A 23,211-nucleotide genomic window follows, 5' to 3' on the forward strand; every position below is an offset into this window, starting at 1 on the left:
ATGTGCGTCTAAAAACTTCTGAAGTCGGTTGTAGGTGTGCCTCTTTAGGGTGCTGTGAAACATTGCTTTGAGTTTTACCCATCTTAAGACCATAGAATCATAGAATCATAGAATCATAGAGTTGGAAGAGACCACAAGGGCCATCCAGTCCAACCCCCTGCCAAGCAGGAAACACCATCAAAGCATTCCTGACAGATGGCTGTCAAGCCTCTGCTTAAAGACCTCCAAAGAAGGAGACTCCACCACACTCCTTGGCAGCAAATTCCACTGCCGAACAGCTCTTACTGTCAGGAAGTTCTTCCTAATGTTTAGGTGGAATTTTCTTTCTTGTAGTTTGAATCCGTTGCTCCGTGTCCGCTTCTCTGGAGCAGCAGAAAACAATCTTTCTCCCTCCTCTATATGACATCCTTTTATATATTTGAACATGGCTATCGTATCACCCCTTAACCTTCTCTTCTCCAGGCTAAACATACCCAGCTCCCTAAGCCGTTCCTCATAAGGCATCGTTTCCAGGCCTTTGACCATTTTGGTTGCCCTCTTCTGGACACGTTCCAGCTTGTCAATATCCTTCTTGAACTGTGGTGCCCAGAACTGGACACAGTACTCCAGGTGAGGTCTGACCAGAGCAGAATACAGTGGTACTATTACTTCCCTTGATCTAGATGCTATACTCCTATTGATGCAGCCCAGAATTGCAAGTAAGACCACTTACTAGTGATTTGTGATTTAAATGTACTCCGTCTTTATTTATTGTTTTCTTTCGTTTCAGTGCTGAAGCCATACCAGACGCAAACTGGCAATCTGAAATTCTGTACTAAATTGCCCTCGTTAGAGAAAAACGAAAAACCAGGGCCGTCTTAAGCCTATCCAGCGCCGTGGTTCAAAGATCCCTCCAGCGCCGCCCCGCCCCGTTCCCCAGAGTTGCTGACCTTTTACACCTCTGCCAGCAGTTTTGTGGGGCTGGAGGAGGCAGGCAGGGGCTGAAGGGCAGCTCCTCCAGCAGGGAAGAGGCGGAGGCGTGGCGCCGCTTCAGCACGGCAGGCGAGGGCGCCGTGTCCAGCCTCCACCTCTTCCCTGGCGCCCATGCTTTGGTGGCCACGGCAGGCGGAGGCTCAGGACGCGGCGCTGCTTCATCGTGGCGGGCGAGGGCACCACGTCCAGCCTCTGCCTCTTCCCATGTTCCCTCCAGAACTTGGCGCGAACTTGGCGCCCTGGTTCCCCGCGCCACTTGTCTCTATGGGCAAGACGTCCCTGCGAAAAACAGAAGCTTGAACACAATTTTTCAGTTGCACTGCTGTCTTAAATTGGATAGAATGTGTCAGAGGTTCTTGCGACTACTCTAGAGTAACGACGCTCCGCATGCTTGTCTTTAAGCAGTTTTTATTAGTGCAGGCTATTTACAGTGAGCTGGGTATGTACAACATGTCCGCTCAGTCCGATGCAGAATCCGGCTCTGCCCCACCATGTGATCTTCTCCAACATAGTAGCCTCGGGACAGTGAATCTCCTCCCTCTCTTTCTCCTGCGTAATTCCGGAACCAGAGGAAGGGGTCTACACTCCAGGCTTTCACTTTCTCCCTTCTCCCCCTCCCTTTCCTCACTCCTGTGTGACCGGGGCTCTCTCATGTTGCTGGAGCCCTGGCCCTCTCTCTCCATTCCCTCACTAGCCTCCTCAGAGCCCTCGCTTCCATCACTACTTGGGGAGGAGCTACTTCTGATGCAAGGGGCAGGTTCTCTGTACTTTCCCCCCCTTACAGAATGGAACAGCAAACTAATTTTCAGCTTTTTGCAGAGCATGCTATACAAGGAAATGATTGGTTAAAATAAATAAATAAATAAATAAATAAATAAATAAATAAATAAATCTAAATAGCACAACCATATGCCAGTGGAAAGTCTGGTACTTCACTGTGGCTGGGATGTATCTGTGAAAATGTGTTTGGAGTAGCCAAAGCAACCCACATCTCTCCAGAGTTTTGATAACACTTTTGAGTGGCCTGCTGGTTAATTCAATGGCTTGTGGTAAAAAGCTAGCACAAATGTTACCACAAAAACTAGCACAAATAAAGTGAAATAACTTTATTGATTGACAACGAAGGAGGGTAATTGGGGAAAGGTACACGCTCTGATAAAATGCTTCAGAGAATAGAAAAACAGAAGGGCCATTTAAGACTGACCCCCCTTGAAAAAGGCTTTTGCAGCAGGTTCCCATGAGGGGGTGAGACAGATCTGAATGATTCTACTTGTCATGATAAGTATGGCAAATCCACACCATGATCAGCTCCCTCCCATCTCCACTGTGGAAGGAAGTGTGGATCCAGAATTGGCCTCCACAGTCACTTACGGACTCATTGTTAAAACCGTGTTTATGGAAGACAATCTTACTCGGCTACGAGTGATCGCCAAAGAAGAAGCAAAACCAGCAATTAAAGCCACTTCCTGATACTTTGAACAAACTGGCAACAGACAATAGCTTTCAAGACAGATGAAAAGCATTATTGCCCTAGGTGTACACACTAATTTTGTTTGTCCAGCTGCCATTTCTGGTGAAACAGGATTTTGGAATTTGTTTACTAATATTAGGATGAATGTTTCCATCAAAGATCATGATGCTGCTCTTACACGGCCTTCAGCAACCTGAAAATACTATTGTTAGTTGCCCATCACCATGTCTCTATAGGGAACCATTTCACTACTATTAAGAAGCCAAAAAAGACATTATTGGGTCAGTTCAGTGTTGCAACAACATACCTTGGTTTGCTATTTCAAGGATCAGTCTGTGTGAGCCTCCTTCACACCTGTACTTCTATATTTTGCCTTTGAACAAAGCACAGTTCTTTGTTACACCCAAATACAGGGGACTGTGGTTTGCCCTAACTGCAGTTCAGATCAATCTGTGGTTTCAGAACTAAGCACAGTTCCATGGGCGTACCCAGGATCAAAACTAGGGGGGGGCAAGGGGAGGGGCCAAGGCACGGAAGGGGAGGGGCCACAAAGTGGGCGGGAACGACGAACTCGCGCTCCGCCGGGCTGTGCCCCTCCCTAGAAGCAGGGCTGGTGGGCGGAGGCGGAGCCCAGCCCAGCGGAGCGCGAGTTCAGCGTTCCCGCCTGCCGCGCCGCGCTCTCTGGTTCCCTGCCACGCTTGGCCTTGCCAGAGGGCGCGACGGGGAGCTGGAGGGAGGGCGCAGCGCGGCGGGTGGGAACGGCGAACTCGCGCTCCGCCGGGCTGTGCCCCTCCCTAGAAGCAGGGCTGGTGGGCGGAGGCAGAGCCCAGCCCAGCGGAGCGCGAGTTCGGCGTTCCCGCCCACCGCGCCACGCTCCCTGGTTCCCCGCCGCGCTTGGCCTTGCCTGAGGGCGCGCCGGGGAGCTGGAGGGAGGGTGCGGCGCGGCGCAGCGGGAATGGCGAACTCGCGCTCCGCCGGGCTGTGCTCCGCCTCTGCCCACCAGCCCTGCTTCTAGAGTAGGGCAGCTGCCCTAACTTGCCCCGTGGTGGGTACGCCCTTGCACAGTTCTCTTAGGTCTGAGCTGGCCCATGGTTTTAACTGACCACTTTAGATTAAAAGCACGATAGAAGCAACAAATTAGAGTAAGCAGTAGCTGCATTCATAAAATTAGTTAATTTCTTTAGTAAGCGAGCACACCATTTGCCACATTTGTATGTTTGCCCTTCCTCTGAGGAATTCAGGACAGCATATATGGGGATATCCTATTTTATACACGCAATAGTTCAGTGAAGTAAAAGACAGCAAACAGCTTGCCCAAGAGGCTACCAATGAACTTTATTTTTTAATTTCTGTACCGCTTCATATATTTAAAATATCTCTAAGCGGTGCCCCCCCAAAAAAAACCCTGAAGCAACAACAGACAACTTAAACAATATGTATTACAAAAATACAGAGTTACATATTAAAATGTTACATTTTTTGGCATGAGAGGGAAAACTTTCTGGTCCAAGTCCAACACCGTATTGTCTACTAGACACTGACTATCATCCCTCAGTTCGCTCAATACAATGAATAAGCTTGGAAAAACATCCATCCATGTATTATTGAATAGAATCGTAGAGTTGGAAGGGACCCTGAGGATCAAACCCCCTGCAATGATGGACTGTGCAGCTGTCACATAATGTAAAGGGATTGAACTTGCAACCTTGGCATTATCAGTGCCAAGCTCTAGTCAACTGAGCTCCCTAGGCTAGTCTGAAGTAAATACGGAGCTCAGTACAGGGGTGTGTGTGTGTGTGACTCTATTAATTCTCCTGGATCTTTTACCCCCATTGACCCATGATCTCTCTCTGCATAGGCTGTCAAGTTGGATGTTTAAAGGCACTGATTTGCAATGGCGTTGCTCCTATTTGGATAGTAAATCCCCCAAACTGGTGCTGGGTGAACTTGTTCTTGGCCCTTGATAGTTTTGCTTTGACACCAACATGAAACCGCTTGGAGACACCATCCATATAGTGTACTGTATTTGACATTCATTTTGCCAGAGGCAGGTAAGGCTGTAGGTGCCCCAATGGACTGGATGAAGGCGAATGAACTGAGACACAATCCAAGCAGCACGTAGTTCTGGATGCGGGTGCATTCCCCCTAAAGGATCTGGTCTGGGTCTGCCTCTTGATCCAGCGCCATCATTAGTGGTTCAAGTGCCCTCTGTGGCTCAAAGCACATTTCACCAGCATCTGCTGATGCACCAGCTGAGACTGTACTTGGGTGGAGGTAAGCTTGGCCACCGTTATTCTTATGCATCTTTCGTAGCCTCTTGCTTAAACCGCTGCAATGCACTGTATGCGGAGTTCCCTTTAAAATGGTCTGGAAACTGTACCTGGTCCAGAACAGGGTGGCGAGACTATTAACTAGAACTGGGCATTTTGCTCATATTAAAAGGTAAAGGTGAAGGGACCCCTGACCATTAGGTCCAGTCATGACCGACTCTGGGGTTGCGCGCTCATCTCGCATTATTGGCCGAGGGAGCCGGCATATAGCTTCCAGGTCATGTGGCCAGCATGACTAAGCCGCTTCTGGCAAACCAGAGCAGCACATGGAAACGCCGTTTACCTTCCCGCTGTAGCAGTTCCTATTTATCTACTTGCATTTTGACGTGCTTTCAAACTGCTAGGTTGGCAGGAGCTGGGACCAAGCAACGGGAGCTCACCCCGTCACAGGGATTCGAACCGCCGACCTTCTGATAAGCAAGCCCTAGGCTCAGTGGTTTAACCCGCAGCGCCACCTGGGTCCCTCCCTTTGCTCACATTATGCCACTGCTTTACCAGCTGGGTCCCTCCCTTTGCTCACATTATGCCACTGCTTTACCAGCTGCTCCCAGTCAGTTTCTAACTTAAGGTTCTGGTTTAAAACAATAAAGTCCCGAATTCCTTGGAACCAACTGCCTTCTCCCATACTTACCTTCTTGAGCCTTACAATCCTCATCAAGGGCCCTGATCCTAGTGCTGCTGCCAGATGAGGCTGTTGGCTTTTAGAGAGAGGTCCTTCACAGTGGTGGCACCCTGGTTGTGGGAGGAGACCGCCTGGGACAATTCTTGCGGTCTTTTTGGCACCAGAGGAAGGCCTTTTTATTTGCTCAGAATGTCTCAATTTATTTTATTTTTTATATACGGCCTGCCATCTGAGGATCACAGGGCAGTTTACAATATAAAAACACAAAAATACATAGCACACAGTAACAAACAAAAGCAATATCCCTGCCCCCTCCAAGTTTAAAAGGCCATAGATGGTTTAATTAGCCAAAGAGTTAGGACACAATTCTTTACATTCACATAAGTGAATTTTCATATAGGTAGCGGGCAGATAGCAGCACTTGCATGGCTTGTTTTTTTTACATTGTATTGTTAAGATTGTATCTTGTCCTTTTCATCTTTGTGAGCTTTCTAGAGAACATGAGTTACTGGGCGGCCAGACAAATGAAGCTAATATTAAACAATAAAATAAAAACAGAACAGACAGCCAAGCCAATTCATTTCCCAAATGTGTCCTTCAGTTGCCTGAAGAATTCATCTAGATTCTGGTTCAAGTGTGCATCTTCACAGGGCCCAATTCATATCCCTTTCAGACCTAACTCAAACCTGAGATGTTCTGGGGCCTGCTTTGAAATAATTATATGTGGCGGGAAGGGAGTTCCCCAAATCATTCCTAGCTTTATCCCAACTACAAGTCCGCTCAGAATTATTGCACCGTAGTAGTAGCTGCTGTAGTTCCGCTCTGTGTAATATATATGGATGCTTCCAGACGGTCACTATTTCGGGGTGGGGTTCAGTCACATGCCAGCAAATTCAGGATGTGCGATGAAAGTGGACTTGGCATTCCTGAACAACAAACCTTCTCCCCCATACCCACCCAAACTGGACTTTTTGCAGTTAGTTGAAATATATTTTTAAAAAATTAAAAATTGTCCAGTAGCACCTTACGAGGAGTGCCTGGTGTGCTCTGGTCCATGGGGTCACGAAGAGTCGGACACGACTAAACAACAACAAGCACCTTAGAGACCAACTAAGTTTGTTCTTGGTATAAGCTTTCGTGTATGTGCACACTTCATCAGATACACTCAGATACATCAGATACTGAGTGTATCTGATGAAGTGTGCATGCACACGAAAGCTTATGCCACGAACAAACTTAGTTGGTTTCTAAGGTGCTACTGGACATTTATTTTTTATTTTTGAATACATTTTGACTGCGTCAGACCAACACGGCTACCTACATGAATCTTTTTGCAGTTAGGAAAGTGATGAGAAAATGCACTGTAAAATGTGGGATAACACTTGCTTGAAAAACTTGCTTGAAAAACGACTCTGCCCCTGTGGAATCGGCAACACGGAAACAGTGGCTCACATCCTTCTGTCATGTCCTTTTTATAAAGACTTGCGGCTCGATCTCATTACACCACCTCTCATAGCTATTGAACAACACAAGTTGCCAGATTCATTGAGGGTGCAATGAGACTAAGGGCTATCTTTTAAACGATCATCATAGTCATAGGACTGATCCTTTTATCCATGTTGTTTTTAATTGTATATTACATGTATTCTGTTGCTATGGCTGTCAACTATGCAAATAAAGCTGATTGATTGATTGATTGATTGACTGACTTGCTTGATGCAAGTGTGCACAACCTCCCTGAAAACCAGGGAAATGGGATGGTTAGCTAACACGGACTAACCTCCCCACAAACTTTGTGGGAACAAATCAGGATGAATGAGAAATAAACTGGTCATCTGGAACCGGCCATATATGTTGGCGTTTCCTCTCACCTCAAGAGGCACCAGCAACATTCCTGACAAAGACAATGAAGCCATGTGCAGTCAGATCAGAAGGACTCCATTGGAAGATCGCATTTGCGACCTATGGCTCTATAACGGGCCTTTTTCTTCTGGCAAGCAACAACGAGAATAAGGATCAGGAGAGCTGCCAATAGAACAAGTCCAGTGATAAAAAGAGCTTTGAGCACCGAGCTGGCTTCTCCTGGGCCCAGAGTTTTCCCCAAGAATTCTATTCCTGCTCTGCCTTTACCTGCTGAAAGAGAAAGGCATTTGTGAGATATGTATTCCTTCCCTTGGGAGGGAAACATCAGCTAAATAATAATAATAAAAACCCACTGTGGGCTGATTCACACATTTTGCTTTTAGTTGTACATCTTCCCCTTTTAGTTGGGGAAGGACTGTAGCTCAGGGGTAGATCTTGCATGCAGAAGGTCCCACGTTCAAACCTCAGCAGGTAGGTCCTTCCTGAAACCCTGAAAAGCTGCTGTCAGTCTGGGCCCATCCACACTTTTGTTTGTCCTGTGATATCAAGTCATGGGTGCAAGAAGGTTTTTTTGGGGGCCCTTTGATTTCTCTGGGAAAACGCACTGTTTACCGCTTGGACCCACGACTTGAAATTACGCGACAAATAAAAGCGTGAATGGGCAACCTTAGTGTTTCTCAAACTTGGATCTCCAGCTGTTGTTGGACTACAATTCCCATCATCCCTAGCTACCAGAACAAGTGGCCAGGGATGATGGGAGTTGTAGTCCAAAAAAAACAGTTGGAGACCCAAGTTTGGGAAACCCTGGTGTAGACAGTACTGAGCTACATAGAGCAATGGTTGGACCTGGGGATGGCCCACACTTCCAATTGTCCTGTGCCTAGAGAGCATGGGTCTGAGCAGTTTTGCCTTTGACTCACTGCTTTAAATGAGGCTGCACTTTAAATTTTAATACTGTATTTTAATCTGTATTTTAATTAATTGTTTTTATGTTTTATTGTGGTTCTGTTGGTGTCAGCCGCCCTGAGCCCGGTTTTTGACTGGGGAGGGCGGGGTATAAATAAAAATTTATTATTATTATTATTATTTCCCACGGAAAACCCACTCTTTAGCGCTAAATCGGAACAAACGGCAATCCGTGAAAATCCCGCTTGCCTTATTCCTATTCAGCGCTCAACCACATGCTTTCCCGTGGGAAAGCAGTGGAGCAAACCGAAGTGTGGATGAGCTCTCAGTATAAGGCAGGGTCCTGTGCTCCCATCCTAAATGTATAATTGAATATGAAAAGCATGAAGAAGAAGTGGGGGCAAATGTGTGCTTCTAAACATGAGCCTCGTACACACACACTCATTATGGAACCCAGTCTGGCCTCTTGAATGCTCTTTTCGTGGCAAACCTGGAAAATGTGAAGCGGTCCAAAGTCATACCTTTTCCAGTCTTCTTCCCATTGACTGTAAATGTATCATATTTTGTGGTTGTGACTCCACGTCCCGCACCACCTGAGCAAAGGAAATAAAAGCAATGTTGGAGTCCTCAATTAACCACAGCTTCTTCCTCTATCCAACCAAGAGCCTGTGATTACTGATGGGAATTGGTAAGAGGATATATTAATTAGGTTTAACCCTCTAGAGACCCACGTGTGTGGGTTAACAACAATAAGAACAGCTGGTTGGCCACTGTGAGATCAAGGTGCTGGACTAGGTTTTTCTCATGTTCTCATGCTCTGTGACTACTTGGGTGCATAAACTACCCAAACCCATGTTACAAAGCAACCTTTACCAAACGTCGTTACCTGATTCAGCAATAGTGTAAGTTGTCTCCATCCCAGCATGGATGTGATCGTGAACGTGGCAGTGCAGAAGCCATGTCCCAGGATTGAACGCTACAAGTTCAACAGTCTGAAACGTCCCAGGGAAGAGGTCATATACATCTCCTCTGTGATTGTGATCCTTCTGTGTCAAAGACAGGAGAGCATTGAGTAAATTCAAAGCTTATCCCTAGGTGGTAAAAGTGGCTCACCCTCTGCTTTTATGAGCTTTTGGGATTTCCTGCTGTAGAAATTCCAAATTACTATAAACATTCCAGTCTGAAAGGTGACTGTGCTGATCAGATGATCAGAGGGCATTCTTACGCAGCTCTTTGGGCAGTTCTGGCCCAAATGGGATATTCTTGCCTCCCAGTCACCATGCAGAAACAGCCATATGGGGACCCTCTGTGATTATTGCAAACAGGGTTTTTTGGGTACATAACTATGAAATCTCTTATTTCAGTGGGGGAAGAGAACCACATGCTTAACACTATGTCTCTCCCCACCTCCCCACCCTTTTAAACAAAGGACATTGAAGTGCTTAGCTTGGCAGAATTATCTGAAAAGATGAAAAAAATAAGAAGCTCCCCTTCCCCCTCATTTGAGGATGGGCAAATATGTCCATTTTTGTTTATCTTATTTTTTCCAATCTCAAAGTCAGTTTTCCACATCTCCACATCAGTCTGCAATTTATTTATTTTTAAAGTTCTCATAAAAATTCAGCTGCATCTTAGCATATTTTTGGCTGCAGTTTTGCCAGCAGCACAAAGTAAACGGTTAGAGAGATGAATTCTCATCTATGTGGAAAATATACATCCACAGCCATATATATAGGCACACACAACTTCTAATCCACCAAAGGGATTTACTTAATAGAAACACCCTCCACTTATGTATCACTCTTCAGGCATTAATGAGATAATCCAAGTGCACTGTGCTTATGGAAAAGTAGCTAATTGTAGCAGCATTACCAAAATGCTTTACATCTCTTTACTAATTTTGACCTACTAATTTCCTGCTGGTATAGGATGTATATGCACATGTGGTTTGTTTGCAATGACATCCCCCCTCTGAGAGCTAATGCTTTCTATTCGTCACAGTGCAAATGGTACTTTTGCTTATACCAACCTTGAACAGAAAGCTCTCTCCGTGGAAATGGACAGTATGAAGGTCAATTTCATTTCCCATTCCAATCAGGTACCAGTTGGTGTTTTCCCCTTCGTTCATCGTTAGCCCATGGAGATTGTCATAGATCTTTCCATTGATCGCTGAAGGGAGAGAGTTGCATAGTTTGCATGCAGAGGCATGCAGGTTTATCAGTGTGCTCCACTGCAGATTAAAATCAGGTATGTACCCTATTTTTACGTGTATAAGACAATGCTTTTTGCTAAAAAAAAAAAAAAGTAGGCAAAAATTGGGTGTTGTCTTATAGACGGATAGTGAATACAGAGGGGGGGATGTGCGATTAATGGCAGCAGCAAGCAGGAGATTGGCAGTGGCGATTGGGCGGGTGATTGGTGGCTGCAGCAAGGCCTGCTGGTGATTGGCTGTGGCTGTGGCAATTGGGCAGCCGATTGGCAGCTGTGGCAAGGCGGACAGGTGATTGGCGGCTGCGGCAAGTCGGTGGGTGGGCTGTTGGTGGTGGCGAGTGGGCAGACAATTGGCTGCGGCGAGGTATGTGATCGGCAGTGGCTGTGGCAAGCGATCGGCAGTGGCGGGCAGGCGGGTGAGCGATTGGCGGAAGTGACCTTCCCCCCCCAAAAAAGCTAAACAAGTTAATTTCTTAATTTTGGGTTTAAAAATATGGGGGTGTCTTATACATGGGGGTGTCTTATCATAGCTGCCAAGTTATCCCTTTTTTAAAGGGATTTTCCCTTATGCTCAATAGGCTTCCTCGCGAGAAAAGGGAAAACTTGGCAGCTATGTGTCTTATACATGGAAAAAACAGTACATTATTCAAAACTTCTGCTCTTACTAGAATGATTGGCTTGGTTCCAGAGAATCCCTCGCCTTTGTGGATTTCCTCTGGTCTCCTTCCTCCTACTTGCAACTCTCTGAACCACATGCTTTTGTTGAAGAAGTATTTCTTTAGATTAAAGCTTTTTATTTCCAAGCTTTTTTTTGTATTAAGGTTTTCATTTCTAAGCCCTGCAAGTAAGATCCCCCCCCTCTTATTTACGGTACCTATTCACCATCCGGTCCTTGTCTGAATGTTTTTCCAACTTGAAAAGCTTGTCACACTCAGAAAGCAAGTACCTCAGGAGGTGCCCTCTTCTTGACACAATACTTTCTTAAATGCAGGGAGCATTTGTGCTGCCTATCCTCCAGCCCCGTCAGTCCTAACAGAGCTGTAACACAGAAGCACTTTGAATGTCTGCATTTATTCCCGCTTAGTGAATGTTGCATTGTGTGACTGCTCAATAGCAAACCTGAATGTTTCACGCAGTAACATCCTATTCTCAACAACGTACCATGCATATTGTTCCCTTCCACAAAGTCATCGCTGTGGCTGAAGGCCTTCGGATCCTCTTGTAGATATTTCTCAATGTTTTCATTCAAATACCAAGACCTGTTTTCATCAAAGACTAGGAACAGAAGGGCAAATTCTCGGTCAATGTCTGTTCTTAAACCCTTTTCATTTAAGACTCCTTTTCTGCAAATTATAAGCGGCCCGATCAAGCCACTGTACATATCCTGGAATTAAAGAGAAATGGAAAACAGGGAATAACATTTCATATATTTATAGATGCATGCAATTATTTTGTTTAAAAACCAACTTTTTAAATGAAAGGCCCCTAAAGCAACTGTGATAACAAAGAGCCATGCCAGAATAACAACTATAATAATGTGGCAAAGTGTTAGAACAGCGGCCCATGGGGAGATTAGGGTAAGATCAGGATCCAGGCTGAATCCTGTCCCCCATCCCTGATTTACATTTGGCTTTGTACAGATGGAGCTCGATAAATTTTAGGCAAATAATCCCCCCCCCCAAGGGTTCTCCCATAAAAGACACACAGGGCAGGGGGACACCTTCGCTACATTTACCTTTACAAAATGCACCGTTGAGTAGTAAACCCAAGTGATACAGTTGGGATCAGAGACTCCAGGTCCTGACCTTTCTGGGACGTTCCATCGGTAAGTGTTTATTTCTCCTGTCCACATACATGTATGTTTATAAAAAGGAATAAAGAACAGTTTGTCAAAATCCATAAATCTGAAAAAGCAGTAGCTTGCTTAGGGTTCTCAAGCTGGTATGGTACAAAACTCAAAAGGTGTCAACACCACCCCCAACCAAAATTAAGGATTTCCAGTCCTTATTATTTTATTTTTAAATTTGAAATACTTATTTCCCACCTTTCTGCTACATATAGGGGACTCTTAAGGCAGCTTACAACGAACAGTACAGACTCAGAATAAAATTAAACACACTAAAGCACCATAGGAGCAATGTGATGATGTTGTACGATGCAAGCAATCCCCGGCCAAAATCTGTTGATTGTACAAATTATAAAAAGGTAAAGGCAAAGGGACCCCTGACCATTAGGTCCAGTCGTGACCGACCCTGGGGTTGCAGTGCTCAGCTCGCTTTATTGGCCAAGGGAGCCGGTGTACAGCTTCTGGGTCATGTGGCCAGCATGACTAAGCTGCTTCTGGCAAACCACAGCAGCACATGGAAACGCTGTTTTACCTTCCTGCCAGAGCGGTACCCATTTATCTACTTGCACTTTGACGTGCTTTCAAACTGCTACCGTAGGTTGGCAGGAGCTGGGACCGAGCAACGGGAGCTCACCCCGTCGCGGGGATTCGGACCACCGACCTTCTGATTGGCAAGCCCTAGGCTCTGTGGCTTAACCCACAGCGCCACCTGCATCCCTGTACTACTTATACAACCACCTTACTTGATATTTTTTAAAAATGTGGTCACACCTATAGGTTAGCCAACATCAAGACATCTCTGTATTTCCCTACTGCGATGAATTCTAGTTTAGTGTGCATTGAAATACCAAACAGAACACATTGTTAACAGAACCTAAAGAAAGCTGCAGGGTAATTCACCTGGCATCGTGGTGCGTGCTTTATTCCCAGCCGCTGTTTCTTCCACGCCATGTGCCGATACTGAATATGGCCGACTAGCTTTGTTCTTAAACACAATTAGTATTGAGTCGCCAACTTCTGCATGGATCAAGGGCCCTAAGGTTGTTTTTTTTTTGAAAAAGCCAAAAAGTAATGGAGAGGCATGCAAAGTTAAAATATAAGAAATGAAAACACAAAACGCACACACAAAAATGCTGAGCATCATAATCTTCCATATCAGGGTTTCCCAAACTTGGGCCTGCAGTTGTTTTTGGACTGGCCCTGCTAGCTGGGGATAATGGGAGTTGTAGTCCAAGCACAGCTGGAGACCCAAGTTGGGAAATCCTGTTCCGTGTTATTGTTGGAAGTTCAACACTCAGTGGAAATCTACTTGGTTTTTCTCTCTAGCTTTTGATGACTACGGTTAGCCTATTTTTGAATCTGTCTTGCTTTATAGCACTGATTTTGCGGTTTTATTATTAACTAGCTGGCCAGGCCATGCGTTGCTGTGGCTCATCCCTGTGATTCTCCCCCACCCTGTTCCAATCCATGACCTATCCCATCCCCTCCTGCTCCCAACCCACACCCAGGTGAGTCCCCACCTCCATTCAGCCTAGTCTGTAAAGGCGAGCCTCCATTTGGCCTAGTAGCTGCAGTACCAGTGTAGCCTCCAATAGAGGGCCAAGGTTTTCTAGCTGTAGTACCAGTATAGCCGCCACTAGAGAGCGCTGTGTTGCAACCTCTTCTGCCTTCTATTTCCCAGCTTCCCTGGCTCTCTGAGTTCAGGGTTCCAAACCAGTGGGTTTTACCTGCTCCAGGTGTAAGATGCGGGCAATCTAAGCACATGGAAACACTCGGATATCCCCATGTGACGCTGTGGCCAAATTTGAACGTGATCGGGCAAGCGGTTTCAGAGAACGTCGCGGCCTAACAAACATGGATCTTCTACATTTTTTTATATATAGATGTTATCAGCACTGATATTGTTGCGGATTCTTATTTTACTCTTTTCTTATTTTCATTCTGCTATTTGTAATTATATGGTTTGTTTATGTTTTATGTAAATACTTTGAGGTCGCTTGTGATGAAAAGCAGTTTATAAGAACATTAAAGCATCTTCTCTTTTATATGTCTGTTGTCTTTGTCACTGGAAGGACAGATCGTGAAGCTGAGGCTCCAATACTTTGGCCACCTCATGAGAAGAGAAGAATCCTTGGAAAAGACCCTGATGTTGGGAAAGATGGAGGGCACTAGGAGAAGGGGACGACAGAGGACGAGATGGTTGGACAGTGTTCTCGAAGCTACGAACATGAGTTTGACCAAACTGCAGGAGGCAGTGCAAGACAGGAGTGCCTGGCGTGCTATGGTCCATGGGGTCATGAAGAGTCGGACACGACTAAACAACTAAACAACAACAAAGCATCTTCTCATTCTAACGCTAGACAAGATTGGAATAGGATATTAACCAGGCCTGTTACTTGATTGGAAAGAGAAAAAAATTAATTGAGTAGCAATGCAACCGTAGGCATGCCAACTTGGAAGTAAATCCCACTGTGTTCAGTGCCATTTAGTTTAGAAGAATGTGCTAGGAGGTTGTTCATATTTTCTCTCAAAATGTCCTAGTAGCTAAAGCAGGCAGCCCCAAACTGCGGCCCTCCAGATGTTTTGGCCTACAATTCCTATGATCCCTAGATAACAGGATGGTCAGGCATGATGGGAATTGTAGTCCAAAACATCTGGAGGGCCAAGGTTTGGGGATGCCTGCATTAAAGGAACCTGTGACCCTCCAGATGCTGTTGAACTTCCAGCTCCCCCTAGTCCCAGCCAGTATGGCCAAATGATGGCAGGTGACGTGTAGTCCAGCAACGGGGGTGGCCTGTCCCATTTTGCCACCTCAGGTACAACGGGAAGGTGTCGCCGTCGTCCCCCCACTGCCACTACAGGCTTGTTTACTGGAGTTGTGTGGCAGCAGCAGCTTCTGGTGAAAACTTGCATGAGTTCCACAAGGTCTCATAAGATCTCCCCGGAACCCACCACTGCTGCTTCTCCTTTGGCAACGGCAGGGGCGGGTGCAGTACCCATGGGGGCGCCGCCCCATGGGCTTCTGCCGCCTGAGGCAGCTGCCTCATGGTTGGACCGGCCTTGTAATCAACACCAGAAGGGCCACAAGTTTCCCATCCCTGCTTTAAACGAAGGCTGCACAAAGCATCTTATTTACTCTGCATGCGTTGCTGAAGTGAAGTTACTCAACTTATCACTATTGAAACATTTTAAAATAAATAATTCAACTTATTAAAAAAAAAAAGCCTGGACACACATTTCTTCCAACCTTAACTCGGACCAATAATTGGGACAGTTCAGGGAAACTCTAATGATGTAGCTCCATCTTCTGGTGAGAAGCTTGATTAGCCTCGCTTCGACTGTGGTTAAATAAAACTCTTGCAAGAGTGGATGCATTCAGATGGCAGCTTTGAAAGGGGGGTAGCTTTCATCCCATGCTGTGTCCTTGCCTTTTCCTCACAAGCTGAACCAAATACCAATACCGAACCAAATACCAAAGCAAGGTGCTTTCAAGAGTCTCAAATGAATTATGTAGTTACATGAATTAGATGACCCTCAGGGGCCCCAAATTTCTCACCTAGAATTTGTAGGTGTCGTTCCTTTGCGCCCCTCCTTTTGTGCTCCACGAAATCTCCACTTTTGTATTCTCTATAAACCGCCTTCTTGTACTTTGAACCAATGAGGCCTTCACCTTGGCTCACAAAGACATGTCCGTAACTTGGAAACATTTTACAAAGCGAGAAAACAGTTTAAAAGCCCCCCAAAATATCTACCCATTCTTAAGCAGAATAATAAAAGTGAGACAATGATAGAAAGATGGCGACAGTTGAAGAGGCAAACTGGGTTCTGACAGTTAAATTTGTTGGCCTTGTTTACCCCAGGATGTGAGAGGGCCGAAACGGAAACAGCTGAAGCAATGCACAGCTGTTTCCTTTGCACGTTTACCTCAGTTGCAAGTCCCACTGTGTTCAATAGGGTTTACTTCAAGAGAAAGGTATCTTGGGTTGCAACTCTGTGCAAAACCTATCTGGAATTAAGCTCCATTGAATAGCAGAGCATACTTCTAAGTAAATAAGCATAAGCTCAGGCTGCAAGTGCCTAATTTTTAAAGACAGAAGGCTAAAATCTGCCAGGAAGCTATGACCTATGACCAGAGAAACAAAGGATGATGCTGCGGATTTTTGTTCGCTTGGGTTGTCCTTCTTCCACATTTAAATCCACCTCCACCTTTCAACGGCAGTTTGTTATTGTCTCTCTTTTTTTAGAAAAATAAATCCTTATGAATACTTGTAAGCATTTTTGTGTGAGTTTCCCTTAATAAATACCTTTTTTTATATGCAGTTTTGACTAATATACACATCTCTGTAAGCAATTTACCCCAGCAACACCTTTCTGCATGCTATCTTCACCAACATATGCATTTTTCTGTGCTTACCCCTAACATAATGCATTTATATACAGTGTTGCCTCGCTTAACGAACGCCCTGTAAGACGAAATTTTCGCTTAAAGAAAGGATTTTTCTAGCGGAGGTTGCCTCGCTAGACAAATTCATTTTATGAAAAATTCGTCTAACGAATCGCGGTTTCCCATAGGAATGCATTGAAATTCAATTAATGCGTTCCTATGGGCAATAAAATAAAATTCAAAAAATTTCAATGCATTCCTATGGGATTCGCTAGACGAATTTTTCGTTATAAGAATAGACCCGTGGAACGAATTAAATTCGTCTAGCGAGGCACCACTGTATATATTTTAAAACACATTGTTGAGATGGAGAACTGTATCACAAAATTCAGAGGACTGTGAATCCCAAAGGACAGCTGGGCTTTGGTTCACAAATTAGACCCAGAAGTGCGAATTTGGTAGTTTATCCTATCAAAATCGAATCTCCTGTACCTTTCCTCTTTGCTTGTTGCCTCCGCCCTCTGCTCTGCTCTGTTCTTATCGGGGGCATAGTCCCACTCCATTTCCTCGGCAGCAATATAATATGTTCTCATGGTTCCATAGTGCCTCCCATCGTGAGGCGTTTTGCCACAGGGCTTAACTTCATAAAGCTCCTTCATCCCTCCTGTAAAGTGATCGAACGTCCTGCAAACCAGCTGGAAAGTCCCTGAAAGGAAATTGTGACATTTATCACCATGCTAGCTGCTCGAGAGATGATTGTTGGTGTTATTGCGCTTCAAATCACCGTACCAAAAGCAGAAATACAGCACCCCTCTGCCTGCTGGCTACAATCTAAACCGAAGAGACAATATATATTAGTGTGGGGGATGAAATAAAAGGGAAGGCTGTTCAGCTGGGGTGGGTGGGAAGTCAAGGTGAATGGATGCGTCTTAAGGAAGCGCTTGGATGTAATAACAGAGGGAGAGCGTCAGTTGTCAGGAGGCATGCGACTGTAGAAAGCTAGAAAAGTAAAAGGGTGTAGGTGGGGAACAGAGAAGGCGAGCAAAGATTTGACAAGAAGATATGGACCAGTAGAGTGAGGGACCATGGGGAGGAGTATATACGGGAAGATTGGATTATTTCACATAGAACCACAGAATTGTAGAGTTGGACAGGACCCCGAGGGTCATCTATCCCAACCCGTCGCAATGCAGGAATATGCAGGCGGCCTATATGGGAATCAAACCTGTCACCATGACGTTATCAGCACCACACTCTAACAGATCGAGCTAATTGGTATTCCATTTACGGTTCAAATGTTTTACTCCCATTGCAAATTGCCCATGGAATGTGACTAAAGGCGGGTATACAAATGCTTTACACACATATATACATATGGATGGGGACACAGGTGGCACTGTGGTCTAAACCACTGAGCCTCTTGGGCTTGCAGATTGGAAGGTCGGCGGTTCGAATCTGCTCGATGGTGGTGAGCTCCCGTTGCTCTGTCCCAGCTTCTGCCAACCTAGCAGTTTGAAAGAATGCCAGTGCAAGTAGATAAACAGGTACCGCTGTGGTGGGAAGGTAAACGGCGTTTCCGTGTGCTCTGGCTTCCATCCCGTTGCTACAGAAGCGGTTTAGTCATGCTGGCCACATGACCCGGAAAGCTGTCTGTGGACAAATGCTGGCTCCCTCGGCCTGAAAAGCAAGATGAGCGCCGCAACCCTATAGTCACCTTTGACTGGACTTAACTGGCCAGGGGTCCTTTACCTTTTTACCTTTCCCTATACATATGGACACAGAAGGAACACGTTCTTTCAGCTGTGTTTTGCCCTTGTATAACTTGATGGATGGAGATGCACACATGAAGAAGGCACTCCCTTACAACATAGCACTGACAATAGTATTATTGCAATGTTGATTATAACATAGCAGTGTCTTGCATTGCATCAAGGCTATGTCCTTCGGCTCAAGCAGTTTATAAATCAGTTGATACACTGATACTTCAAAGTAGAGGCTCAATGAGCGTATGGACGCTACAGCAACATTTACAGTGTTCTAAACATTCATAAGCCAGTGAGCATCCCAATGATTTGATTTATAAATGCACATGGTGACAGCTTTGTGGTCACATGGGGAAAGGATGCTCAGGTCCCACTCCCCAAAACCTACCTACTCGGTCTGGCTGCATCAGGGCTGTTGCCGACGTGTGAGGGAACAAGGCAAGGGTGTCCCTGGTTGTGCCACCCAAGTGAATGGTGTTCCCTTGGAAATGAACACCATGCATGTCTGTTTCCGTGCCTAGTCCAATCATATGCCAAGAAACCTTGTCATCCTTGCACATGGTGAGTCCGGGCAGGTTCCCAAACAGATAGCCATTGACAGCTGAAGGAAGAAAAAACACTCGAGACCTCAGAATACTGTGCATTTGCAAACCCACAACTGATTTTGCTCATATCCATCTGCTTGTTACCCTTGCCTCTCTGGTCCTCTGTTCTCACCTATTGGCAGATTTTAGGGCTCAACTACACATTATACACAAACGTGCAAGAAATGTGCCCTGCCTACCTGTCAAATTTGGCCCACCAGGCATAAGGGAGATTAAGATCTGTTCCAGTGGCCAGAAAGGCTTCCCCTGCCTTAAGGAATAGCTGACCCTGCTAACAAGGGATGAACACTCACCTCTGCCAGAACTGATCATGTCTTGGGAGGCTCTGTGAGGAGAGCAGTGATTGGGCTCTAGGTTTTGGTTCCCTTGGTGAGGGCTACTGGGTGGATTCAATCCACCTCCAGTTGACATATTCAAAGATAAAGCTTCTATTTTCAAGATGACACCACATCCTCTGGGCACAATAAACATGAGTTCATTTACATGTTGTGTAAGTAACTCTGGTTGCATCATTGGGGTAATGCACGATCATTTATGTGTCACTTCGGTTCACATGAACACTCACAAACTCAATGTATAATGAACTCATTCATGTCCTGTGGCACCTATCTTGGCACTTATCTGCCGGAGGCAAAGAAGCTGTCTAGAGAACTTCATTAATGCTTGCCTACTTTATTATTAACAGGACCAAGTCATCTCTGAACTTGTCCTCCAAATAATTCAGATCTTGCAGATAGGATACTAATAGGCAGCAGCGGCTTGAGTCTTCATCCAGACTGCGCTGTAGCACTTAACGCAACCCTACATTTAAGTTTGCAAAAGATAATGGTTCACATTTCTTCCTGGCCTGCCTGTCCTCACATGCAAGTCAGTCCTTTGCGGCCTCCTTGAAAAAAATACTAAACTTTTGCAAAGTTTCCCTAGAAGTGCCTTTTGCTGGTCCTAGGCAGGTAAGCCTGATTTAACACTTTGACTGCAAGCCCGATTGGCTGTGCCTAAGTTCGTATGTTCATGGAGTTTTCTTGGCAGGGATACTGGAGTGGCTTGCCAGTTCCTTCTCCAGGTGGATCACGTTTAGTCAAATCTCTCCACTATGACCTGTCCATCGTGGGTGGCCCTGCACGGCATAGCTCATAGCTTCTCTGAGTTATTCAAGCCCCTTCGCCGCGACAAGGCAATGATCCACGACAAGGCTGTATATTGTCTCCCTGCTTATTTAACCTTTATGCAGAATTCATCATGCGAAAGGCTGGACTGGATGAATCCCAAGCCGGAATTAAGATTGCTGGAAGAGATATCAACAACCTCAGATATACTGATGACACAACAAGTGAAGAGGAATTAAATAACCTCTTAATGAGGGTAAAAGAGGAGAGCGCAAATATGGTCTGAAGCTCAACATAAAAAAAAAAACTAAGATCATGGCCATGTTGCAGCTGTATCTTCCTGGCAGCAGACGACAGAACCATGAGACAGATGTAAAATACTCAAGCAAGAGTTTTATTTACAACCTTACAAACACAAAGCATGTGGGTGCTCTCTTTTGCAGGCAAATTCAAACTGCAACTCCGCCTCCTTTTGTACTCATCACCAGCTGTACCTAATCAGCCTAGAAAACCACACCCAGAACTCACAGAAACAGTTCTTAAAGTTACAATCATCTTTTTTTGTTTCTTTGCAGAATGATTCCTAACAGGCCACTGGTCCCATCACCTCCTGGCAAATAGAAGTGGAAGAAATGAAGGCAGTGAGAGATTTTACTTTCTCGGGTTTCATGATCACTGCAGATGGTGACAGCAATCATGAAATTAAAAGACGCCTGCTTCTTGGGAGAAAAGCAATGACAAACCTAGACAGCATCTTAAAAAGCAGAGACATCACCTTGCCTACAAAGGTCCGTATAGTTAAAGCTGTGGTTTTCCCAGTAGTAATGTATGGAAGTGAGAGCTGGACCATAAAGTAGGTTGATCACCGAAGAATTGATGCTTTTGAATTATGGTGCTGGAGGAGACTCTTGAGAGTCCCATGGACTGCAAGAAGATCAAACCTATCCATTCTGAAGGAAATCAGCCCTGAGTGCTCACTGGAAGGACAGATCGTGAAGCTGAGGCTCCAATACTTTGGCCACCTCATGAGAAGAGAAGACTCCCTAGAAAAGACCCTGATGTTGGGAAAGATGGACGGTACTAGGAGAAGGGGACAACAGAGGATGAGATGGTTGGACAGTGTTCTTGAAGCTGCCAACATGAGCCTGACCAAACTGCGGGAGGCAGTGGAAGACAGGAGTGCCTGCCGTGCTCTGGTCCATGGGGTCACGAAGAGTCGGACACGACTAAACGACCAAACAACAAAAACAACAACAACAAAGTTTGTATGTATTTCATAAAGACGCAATATGTCTGAAAAAAAGTTGGCTGTCAGACATTGCAGCTCACTCTGAAAATTTCAGCCAGACATGGTACCTCCATGGCACCTTTTGTGAGAGGGGTTCAAGTGAATATCGGGAGAATTCATTAAAGTGCTCTGTCACCCTCATGCAACAAATCCACTTAAAAAAGGAAAGAAACTGACTTCAATTAGAAAAGTGATGGGGAAATGCACAAATAGTGTGGAATGAACAAATGACTTATGAAAAGGCATATAAACAAAAGCAAATCAGGCTGGATGCTCATTGCTGTATTATCTCCCACAAAGAAATCATAACGAATGCTCAATAAAGCCAGACATAGTCTAAGCACTGTGTAAGCTTTGTGCAAGCAAATCAGGATGGAAGCTCAATAAACAGGTTGTTTGGAGAAGCCCTGTGCTCTTCCCCTAGTGCCTAATTCTGCCCCCTTTCCGCTTTCATGATGGATACCTCTGCTACAAACCAATACCCAATGGTGCTTTTTTAATAAAAAAAAACACCATACCGTGCATTCTGTTGGATTCCTGGAAATCCTCATCTTCCTTATTAACCTTGGAAGGATCACCAGTGAACGCATTGATGTTTGTGTCAAGATAGAAACTCAAGTTCTCATCAAATACTGTAAGCAGTAGGTAGAATTCTTTGTCCACTCCTTTCTGCAGTCAGAAAACAAATATGCATTAGGAGGGGGGGGGAAACATTTCCACTTTTTTCTTTAAGCAGGAGATCAGAATCATTACTCTAGAATCTTCCATCAATGAAATAACATTCCAGTGCTAAAATTTTGAACTTTCTCTAGAATTAAATCCACAGCTATAAAATACTCTACAGTAGCTTCAGGAATCTCTCCCACTCAACATTAAAGAAAGTTTGTGTGGCTCTCGCAGCCTAGAATGCACTCATGATTCTAATATCTGGATCTTTTGGTTTACAACAACAACAACAACAACAACAACAATTGAATATTTATATGCTGCTCATCTGACTGAGTTTCCCCAGCCACTCTGGGCAGCTTCCAACAAATTAAAACATCACAGTAAAACATCAACTATTAAAACTTCCCTATACAGGGCTGCCTTCAGATGTGTTCTAAAAGTCAGATAGTTGTTTATTTCCTTGACATCTGGTGGGAGGGTGTTTCACAGGGTGGGTGCCACTGCCAAGAAGGCCCTCTGCCTGGTTCCATGTGACCTCACTTCTCGAAATGAGGGAAGCGCCTGAAGACCCTCCAGGCTGAACGATGGGGGTGGAGACGCTCCTTCAGGTATACTCAGTCATTTAGGGTTTTGAAGGTCAGCACCAACATTCTGCTCTTAAAGGGCAAGCTTTTCCCATTATGGATAACCTGTGCTATATATTATACAGAAAATGTACTGCGCTATTTAAAAACAAAACCGCTGACTGCTGGACTGACTGCTGTTTCATAGGTTTAACCAGCTAGAAAATGACATTCATAGAATCATAGAGTTGGAAGAGACCTCAAGGGCCATCCAGTCCAACCCCCTGCCAAGCAGGAAACACCATCAAAGCATTCTTGACATATGCCTGTCAAGCCTCTGCTTAAAGACCTCCAAAGAAGGAGACTCCTTGGTAGCAAATTCCACTGCCGAACAGCTCTTACTGTCAGGAAGTTCTTCCTAATGTTTAGGTGGAATCTTCTTTCTTGAAGTTTGAATCCATTGCTCCATGTCCGCTTCTCTGGAGCAGCAGAAAACAATCTTTCTCCCTCCTCCATATGACATCCTTTCATATATTTGAACATGGCTATCATATCACCCCTTGGCTATCATATCACGTTCTTAAAACAGCTCCTAATTATGCATCCTGAATT

At 45.1% G+C, this 23,211-nt stretch overlaps 1 protein-coding gene across 3 annotated transcripts in view; it reads right to left on the reverse strand.

The window, feature by feature from the left end:
- Positions 1-3,712: 3,712 nt before the first annotated feature.
- HEPHL1 (hephaestin like 1) overlaps positions 3,713-23,211 on the reverse strand; it is a 34,615-nt gene continuing 15,116 nt past the window's right edge. The window contains exons 10-20 of one of the 3 annotated variants that reach the window (XM_035116234.2): positions 21,886-22,036; positions 18,757-18,969; positions 17,098-17,311; positions 15,778-15,917; positions 13,122-13,256; positions 12,111-12,217; positions 11,537-11,759; positions 10,194-10,333; positions 9,051-9,207; positions 8,686-8,757; positions 3,713-7,528 (exon numbers count right to left, since the gene is read on the reverse strand). In XM_035116234.2, coding sequence (XP_034972125.1) covers positions 7,323-7,528; positions 8,686-8,757; positions 9,051-9,207; positions 10,194-10,333; positions 11,537-11,759; positions 12,111-12,217; positions 13,122-13,256; positions 15,778-15,917; positions 17,098-17,311; positions 18,757-18,969; positions 21,886-22,036 — 1,758 coding nt within the window. In that variant the 3' untranslated portion in view covers positions 3,713-7,322. Of the gene's footprint in view, positions 7,529-8,685; positions 8,758-9,050; positions 9,211-10,193; positions 10,334-11,536; positions 11,760-12,110; positions 12,218-13,121; positions 13,257-15,777; positions 15,918-17,097; positions 17,312-18,756; positions 18,970-21,885; positions 22,037-23,211 lie in introns of all 3 variants that reach the window. The other 2 variants (XM_035116233.2, XM_035116232.2) reach the window with 2 other exon arrangements.

This window comes from Zootoca vivipara, chromosome 4 (genome assembly GCF_963506605.1).
Source record: "Zootoca vivipara chromosome 4, rZooViv1.1, whole genome shotgun sequence".
NCBI lineage: Eukaryota > Metazoa > Chordata > Lepidosauria > Squamata > Lacertidae > Zootoca > Zootoca vivipara.